General features: G+C 48.5%; 1 protein-coding gene across 2 annotated transcripts in view; it reads left to right on the top strand.

Annotated features, from left to right (window-relative positions):
* Nucleotides 1–8,640, top strand: part of CTDSPL (CTD small phosphatase like) — an 85,427-nt gene that overhangs the window by 54,057 nt on the left and 22,730 nt on the right. The window contains exons 3-4 of one of the 2 annotated variants that reach the window (XM_018568957.1): nt 1,989–2,146; nt 7,585–7,617. In XM_018568957.1, the coding sequence (XP_018424459.1) occupies nt 1,989–2,146; nt 7,585–7,617 (191 nt within the window). The remainder of the gene's footprint in view (nt 1–1,988; nt 2,147–7,584; nt 7,618–8,640) is intronic. The other variant, XM_018568958.1, reaches the window with a different exon arrangement.

Here is an 8,640-nt window from a genome sequence, read left to right as displayed (position 1 = left end):
CTTCCCCCCCTTCTCGTCCCCCCCCCCCCCCCCCTGTGCGTTCGTGCACATTTTCATGCACACAAACGCATGGGGAAAAAGTGTTTGCTCGGAGGCGTTTAGGGTGCCATTTCCTACAAATTTCTTTTGCATTTGTGCACGTACCATGAACGCCTGTTGAAGATCACTATATGCCCCAGTGTGAAAGGAGCCTTAAGGAGAGGTGTTCTGTAGTCAAGCAGGGGAGAACTCAGGCAGAGCTGCGTTGTCAGCTTAAACAGGAAGTTAGGAGCTTACTGGATTTCTGACACCAACAGGAATTTTGTATTTGCAGTGTTCTTAAAGAGCCAAATCCTTTATTCCCCCTGCGACAGCAGACTGAGAAGAGCAGACGAGGTTCGTACACCGAGGCAATGGCACAGATTTACATTCCACTTCATATTTCTGCCAGTAACGTGTATGAATTCTAGTCCTCGTTGCAGTTATTCTGCATGGAAAGTTCCATCATTTCCTCCTGATAACCTCAGAGAGAGAAGATCCTCTGCTGTGCTCGGCATGAGGCCGTTCAGCTCCCAGCCTGGGGCCCGCTGAACCTGAGCTGGGGCTCCCCTCCATGAACTGCTTAATCATTCGCTTTCCTTCCTGCTTCCTCTTTACTGCTTTGTTTGAATCCAGCTGGAAATAAAAATAAATAAGACATCAGTGCCAAAGACCTTTTAGTGGAACATGGTAATTATGAGTAATTAAGGTTTTATATATGTGCCTACTCCCTGTTATGTTTACCATGTTTACCATGGTGAAGGGATGCTTTGTTCATGGCAACAGTGCCACCTAGTGGCAACAGTGCCACCTAGTGCGTGTTACTACCGTGTCATACTTCAGTACCGTGTCATACTTCAGTACCGTGTCATACTTCAGTACCGTGTCCTACTCTGCTAGCATGACATAACCTTTGGTCGGGTCATTCTCTGCTACCATGACATACCCCCGCTTGAGTGCCATATTGAGATATACAGCAGCAGTTCTGAAATATACAGGGGTATACAGCAGTGGGTTAGAGGTATACAGCAGTGGGACTGAATCGGATTGGGGGGAATACAGTGGTGGGACTGAATCGGATTGGGGGGAATACAGTGGTGGGACTGAATCGGATTGGACTGGATGGGGTGGGGGTATAAAGCGGGGGGACTCGATAGGGTTGGGGGTATACAGCGGCGGGACTGAAAAGGGTTGGAGGTATACAGTGGGAGTACGAGCAATGTGCAAGATTATATAGTATAGGTGCACATCGTGGCAAACCTGCCTCTACGTTTGCCGTGTTCTAATCATGATCGTTACCTGCTGTCCCTTGTGCCACAAAGCCGCCGGTGCCATTTTCGCAGTAGCTTCTTCCATTGGCGCCTTCTTCCTTTATCAGCAGGACCGTCAGTGATGATGCAACACCCACACACGCTCCATGCAATCGCACGATCCTGACACTGGTGTGCAACTGGCACATCTCACAGATGCTGAGAATGTTGACAGTACAGTTAGGAAGAAGACAATAGCTAAACGGGGATGGGATTTTGTAGACCGGAGGGAAATGTAAAGTCACAGTTCACTTCTGCTTCCAGATGCTCCATATTGCTGCACAGTGGCTTAGAGGTTAGCACTTCTGCCTGGCACCCATGGTTTATATCCTGGCCAGGAAACCATCTGCATGGAGTTTGCATGTTATCACTGTGCTGGGTACTCTTCTCACACTCCAAAGACACGCTGGTAGGTTAACCGGCTCCTGTCTAAATAGCCTTCGTATGTGTGATAGGTCTGTAAGATTAGGGTAGGATTGTAAGCTCCATAAGGACAGGGACTCATGTGAATGTGCAGTATGTAAGGCTCTGTGTAAATTGTTGCTGCTATATAAATACCTGTACTAGGTGTAGAAATAATATTTCACGGTGTATTTTGAAGTCTGCGAGTCATAAACAAGCCCCCGGGTCCTCATGTATTTTTCTCTCTCTGTTTTGCAGTTTCACAATGCAATATCAGCCTGAAAAAGCAGCGAAACAGAAGCATCTTCAGCTCGCTGTTCTGCTGCTTCCGCAGCTACAGCGTCGAGCCGCCATCCTCCAATAACAACACCAGCCCGCTGCCTCCGTTGGTGGAAGAAAATGGCGGCATTCAAAAGGTAAGTGTTTTTATATTTGAATAAAGTGTCTTATTAAATAATCTGTAAGTCAATGGAGAGACCCTTCGCACTCCCCACAGCAGTCCCGGCCAGATAAAAAAAAGGTGGTGCTCGCAGTGATGAATTACCACGGATGGCGCCGTGCAAACACAGGAAAGTCAGGAAATCACCAGCACTCAGTAATGCAGATACATATGTCCCTTTTATTGGACAGAAAGCGTCACAGACATCCAAATAAACCGACGTTTCGGGGCCACGCAGAGCCCAAACTTCGTTGTACAGCCTCCAGCAAAGGGCACATCTTTCTGCCTTGAGGAAGGGACCCTGCGCGGCCCCCGAAACGTCGGTTTATTTGGATGTCTGTGACGCTTTCTGTCCAATAAAAGGGACATATTTATCTTTACTACTGAGTGCTGGTGATTTCCTGACTTTCTTATTAAATAATCTGGTAACGCTGCCATCAAATCGGTTCTGAAGCATTTTCTTTTTAAGGTGGCAACAATGTTCTGTGCTACATAAAGCAGTACAGTATTATCACCCTTTCACTGAAGTGCTAGCTGGAACTATGGCAAGATGTGATGAATCAGCAGCGGGTGTAGCTGAATACGTATCATGGTCGACTGGCCAGCCACTAGCTAGTCAATCAGAGGCCGGCAATGCCATGCCCCACGTATGCCCCTGGGTAATATATTTCCAGCAGAAACTTGGATATACTAAGGAAATTACATGCGGGACCGGGCTGCACGTGAGCCCGATTACCAGCAGTTGTTCCCATGATTTTTTTTTTTAATAGGTAATAGACTTTCCTGTGTGCCTAGGGTGTAAAATGTGAAGGGTGGGTGGTGGTAGAGATGAGGAGAATTAGCACTTGAAATCTGCTTTAAAGGAGAACTATGGGGGGAGTGAATAACACTTATCCCCACAGTTAGAGCCACTGTGTGATACTGCAGCTGTCGCATGTCGGCGCTATAGCTCACGAACTGAGCAATCGCATACCGCTGATCGCTCTGCTCATGATCTTCTCCCTGCAGAGAGCAGTGAGTGTCAGTCCGTTCATGATCTTCTCCCTGCAGAGAGCAGTGAGTGTCAGTCCGTTCATGATCTTCTCCCTGCAGTGAGTGTCAGCCATCACTCCCCACAGGGATTCCCCCTCTCCCCGCTCTGATCCTCCAGCGTTGACTGGAGGGACAGACGGGAGGGGGCGGGGGTGGGCACAGCTGGCTCTAGAGAGGCAGAACCACTTGTCAATCAGACAGCAGGGTGGATCCTGACAATATTGTCGGTCTTTCCCGGCTGCAGCGCAGTTCTGTGCTGTCTGCATATAGCGGGCAATGGCCATTTGCTGAGTTTTGGGCCACAGGAGGACATTAGTAAATGTCTGCCAGTCACCCCAAAGAAAAGAACAAATGCCAAAGAAAGGTTTGGCCATAGTTCCCTTTTAAATAGCATCAAGATGGCTGCACCAAATACAGGTGAAACTCGAATAATTAGAATATTGTGCAAAGTTAATTTATTTCACTAATGCAACTTAAAAGGTGAAACTAATATATGAGAGAGACTCATTACATGCAAAGCAAGATAATTCAAGCCGTGATTTGTCATCATTGTGATGATTATGGCTTACAGCTCATGAAAACCCCAAGAACCCCAAATCCACAACCTCAAAAAAGTAGAATATTACATGCAATCAATAAAACAAGGATTGTACATAGAACAATATCGGACCTCTGAAAAGTACAAGCATGCATATGTACTCAGTACTTGGTTTGGGCCCCTTTTGCAGCACTTACTGCAATTACTTTTGCACGATATTCTAATTATTCGAGTTTCACCTGTATACAGAATGTTTCTATTTTTCCCTTTTCTTGTTTATTTCAAGCTTCATGCTATATTCTTTGTCCGTTGCAGTCTTTTAATTACTACCCAAAGGGCCTGTGTTGGTGGTGCGTGCATTCTGTGAAGTATTTGGACGCAGTTCCAGAGCTGGATTTCTCTTGTGTAATGCAGCCAGTTCATTGAGACTTGGTGCTGTGAAAGCAGCTGAGTGTAGGTGTCATTTAGGAGCGCAGGCTGCTCTAGTGACTTCCTTAGAAGACCTCATTCAGGGTGTCATCTGTCGTCAGGCTTATTTTATATACGGGCAGCTGCAGTGATTGTCACGTGCTATCCTCCACTTGGCTCCTCGTGGACGACTGGACGCCATAGCTGTCACATGCGGGCTTGTGCGTGGAGTGCAGCTGGTATCATATGAAAGGATGACGCTTTTAGTCAAAGGTTTCCATACTGGCATACAGGGTCTAGTACATCCAAACGAAGTCAGCCTGGTGATGGCAACAGCTTAAGACCGTTGATGGTCATGAACGATTGATAGGAGTTGCGCTGTGAATTTTACTGATTTGTCTTAAAGAGACATTATCACTCAGGGTAAATGGTAGTGTCTGCATATGGCCCACCCATCCAGGCATAAATACTTACTCAACCACGCTTTCCTGCCACCCCCCTACCCATTATTAGAGTGGGGCTTCCAAGGTTTAACTGGACATATGTGACAGTTACAAGGCCTGAGTGGCCAATGAGCAGGCCTAAAAGCTGTCACGTGGGGTCTGTGATGTCACCTCCCCGTCTAAGCTTTGACACCAGTCAACACCAAGCTTAGATAGGTTGGGATGCTGCAGTGAAGGGATGTGGCTGGGTAGGTAGAGATGGAAAGGTGGTGGGTATTGTGGCTGGGTAAGTAGAGGTGGAAGGGTGGTGGTCATTGTGGCTGGGTAAGTAGAGGTGGAAGGGTGGTGGGTATTGTGGCTGGGTAGGTAGAGATGGAAGGGTGGTGGGTATTGTGGCTGGGTAAGTAGAGATGGAAGGGAGGTGGGTATTGTGGCTGGGTAAGTAGAGGTGGAAGGGTGGTGGGTATTGTGGCTGGGTAAGTAGAGGTGGAAGGGTGGTGGGTATTGTGGCTGGGTAAGTAGAGGTGGAAGGGTGGTGGGTATTGTGGCTGGGTAAGTAGAGGTGGAAGGGTGGTGGGTATTGTGGCTGGGTAGGTAGAGATGGAAGGGTGGTGGGTATTGTGGCTGGGTAAGTAGAGGTGGAAGGGTGGTGGGTATTGTGGCTGGGGAAGTAGAGGGGGAAGGGTGGGGGGTATTGTGGCTGGGGAAGTAGAGGGGGAAGGGTGGGGGGTATTGTGGCTGGGGAAGTAGAGGGGGAAGGGTGGGGGGTATTGTGGCTGGGGAAGTAGAGGGGGAAGGGTGGGGGGTATTGTGGCTGGGGAAGTAGAGGGGGAAGGGTGGGGGGTATTGTGGCTGGGGAAGTAGAGGGGGAAGGGTGGGGGGTATTGTGGCTGGGGAAGTAGAGGGGGAAGGGTGGGGGGTATTGTGGCTGGGGAAGTAGAGGGGGAAGGGTGGGGGGTATTGTGGCTGGGGAAGTAGAGGGGGAAGGGTGGGGGGTATTGTGGCTGGGGAAGTAGAGGGGGAAGGGTGGGGGGTATTGTGGCTGGGGAAGTAGAGGGGGAAGGGTGGGGGGTATTGTGGCTGGGGAAGTAGAGGGGGAAGGGTGGGGGGTATTGTGGCTGGGGAAGTAGAGGGGGAAGGGTGGGGGGTATTGTGGCTGGGGAAGTAGAGGGGGAAGGGTGGGGGGTATTGTGGCTGGGGAAGTAGAGGGGGAAGGGTGGGGGGTATTGTGGCTGGGGAAGTAGAGGGGGAAGGGTGGGGGGTATTGTGGCTGGGGAAGTAGAGGGGGAAGGGTGGGGGGTATTGTGGCTGGGTAGGTAGAGATGGAAAGGGGGTGGGTATTGTTTGCTGGGTAAGTAGAGGTGGAAGGGTGGTGGGCTATATCCAGACATGTCAATCACATTAACACATTACACCTTAGTGATTAGATCAAATTGCAACATAAAAATTTTCAACTACCACCATTTTATTCTATAGGGTCTTGGCATTCAGAAAATATATAATGTTGGGGGGTTTTACGTCATTTTCAGGCCTAAAATGTGGAATATAACATGGGTGCAAAAATTGAAAAAAGGGCCTCAGTCATGAAGGGGTTAAAGGACAAGGTCCCTTTTTAGTGAACCTTTTTTAATACATGCCCCGATCCCCGAGAGCATCCTGCCATGTTGAATACTTGCCTTTCTCCAACTTCACTGTGAAGCCCTCTCCAGAGCCACACAACCTTTTTCTTTCAGAACATCCCCTCTGGCTCCTCTTCTCAGAGACTTCCATATAAACAGCAGCAATTCCTTATATCAGGAGCACTTTTCTCTTCTACCCAGCCATCAATGACCAGCTTCACCATGTCCATGTTTTCTTCTGTAGTATTTTTGGATGGAAAGCAGCCTATTGGAATAAATGTCCTCCACAAACCTTCATTTCATACTGATGATTATTTATAAAGAGTGCTTTCACATAAGCCAACTAGTAGATCGTGCTGACTGATGTCATCATCCAGGTATAAGCAATCAGCTGGCTTCAGCCTTTGAACATCTAGTGAGACATTAAACGAGAACTACGGGGTTAGGGCTTTTCCCCATAGTTCCCCCTAGGGTAACGGGAGGACCCAAACTAGCATCCTCCCGTCACCCTAGGCTCAGTATACCGCGAGCTACAGCTCGCGGTATACTGAGATGCCGCAGCCGGAGCGGATCCCGACATCGATGTCTGGATCCGCCCAGCTGCGTGAGTGACAGCTGGCTCTGCCTATCTAGAGGCAGAGCCAGCTTTACCCGCCCCCTCCCCGTCCGTTCCGCCAGTCAGCGCTGGCGGATCGGAGCGGGGAGTGGGGAATCCAGCCCCTCCCCTGTCACGGCAGAGAGCCGTGACAGGATCGAGAAGTGAGCGAACCCGGTATATGTTCGCTCACCTCCCGATCTACTGAGCCGACCTGTGACAGTCTCATTGTCACAGGTCAGCTAGAACTATGAGGTGAGTGAAAAGCACTCTCCTCATAGTTCTCCTTTAAGTATAGGGTAGGCTGCTTCCAAGCCATGAACCGGGTCACCTTCATGGGAGAGCGGTTGCTAAACACCAGCAGGGTCCCACAGACTGCACAAATGCAAAGGAAAAGACCGGTTGTACTTAAAACACTGGTAACTTTTTATTCTTCTCGGACCACATGGACAGAGAATCTCTGCTTGTGTCCTCCTCACTTTAATCTTAGAGGTTCTCTTCAATTAATCCCAGCCTTGTGGGTACAACGCGGCAGGGGAAAAGGTTCCAAGCAGGAGTCTCCGTTCATGTTGTCCTGGCACATAAAGTTACCGGTGTTTGAATTTTTTTCTGAGCACAGCCCATCTATCCCTTTGGATTGGTCCAGTAAGACCAGACCAGGTTCTTCGGCTGCTCTAGAGCTCATTCATACATCTTTTTCCTGACGTGTGCTTGTCGTGTTTCCTTTTCATTTCCCCTTTTATTAGATTGAGTAATCTTTCTGCTTTTGTTCTCTCGTAGGGTGATCAGACGCAAGTCATTACCATTCCTACTGTATGTATTTTATTTTACCCTTTTTTATCTTCTGCCATTTGTTGTTTTGCTTCCTTGTTAATATATGTTTTGCTGTTCTTCCATCTTCCATTAACCCCTCTACTAGAAAACAGATTGCAGCCGGTGTGATAAGTTCTACTCACATTTTGCTTTCTCTTAATTGCCTGAATGTATTGCTCGGGTTATACGTATATTTAGGATTTGTTATGCTGAACGGAAATACACATAACGCTCGCAGGGATGAAAATAGGCCAGAAAGTTCTCATAATTGTCCTTTCACTGACGAGGTGTTTTATCACACTTTATAATTCATATTTTAGTCCTAAAACTTGCTTAAGGCCAGGTTCAGACCCGAGCGACTCCTGGCCGCGCAGCAATCGTACACAAAGCCGCACGAATTTCCGCGTGGTCAGAGTCACCAATCGCGCTGGCATTGCCATTCCTTTCTAAAGGCATCACAGTCGCGCCGGGCGGATCATGCGGATTCCCGCAGCGATTCCATCTGTGCAATTGAACACGTGTTGCAAAAATAGGTACTTGTACCTTTTTTTTTTTTTTTAGCGATCTGCCACGCGGATGTTACCCCATTGAAATCAACGGGGCCGCGCGGCAACCGCTGTTTGCACTAGGACAAGTTCGCGCGGTCCTAGCATGCACCTCCCGGGTGTCACGCACGTCCGAACCTAGCCTAAAACCCCTGAGAGTTATACATTTCCTGAAAGCGGAGACCCTGTAGAATAAAATGGTGGCAGTTGAAAAATGTTTTTTACTTCGCACAACTTTCTCAAACCCAAAAATACAATATGGAATTTTTTTAAAAGATGAGGTTGTGCCAAGTAGATACCCAAAAGGCTAAAAATTGCGTGTGCCCGTGAAACGGTGACAAAATACAGTAACAAGGGATGCACCGATACCGGGTATTTGGGCGAGTACTTCCTGATTGGCCGGGAAGCCGGCTCCATGCTCCCTCGCCACTTGTGACGAGGGAGCATGGAGCCGGCTTTCCGGCCAGTCAGGAAGCCG

This window comes from Nanorana parkeri, unplaced genomic scaffold (genome assembly GCF_000935625.1).
Source record: "Nanorana parkeri isolate BGI_ZX_2015 unplaced genomic scaffold, ASM93562v1 scaffold1267, whole genome shotgun sequence".
In the NCBI taxonomy this organism is placed as follows: domain Eukaryota; kingdom Metazoa; phylum Chordata; class Amphibia; order Anura; family Dicroglossidae; genus Nanorana; species Nanorana parkeri.
The sequence above is the reverse complement of the archived record's forward strand: the minus strand, read 5'-3'. Positions and strand labels throughout refer to the sequence as shown.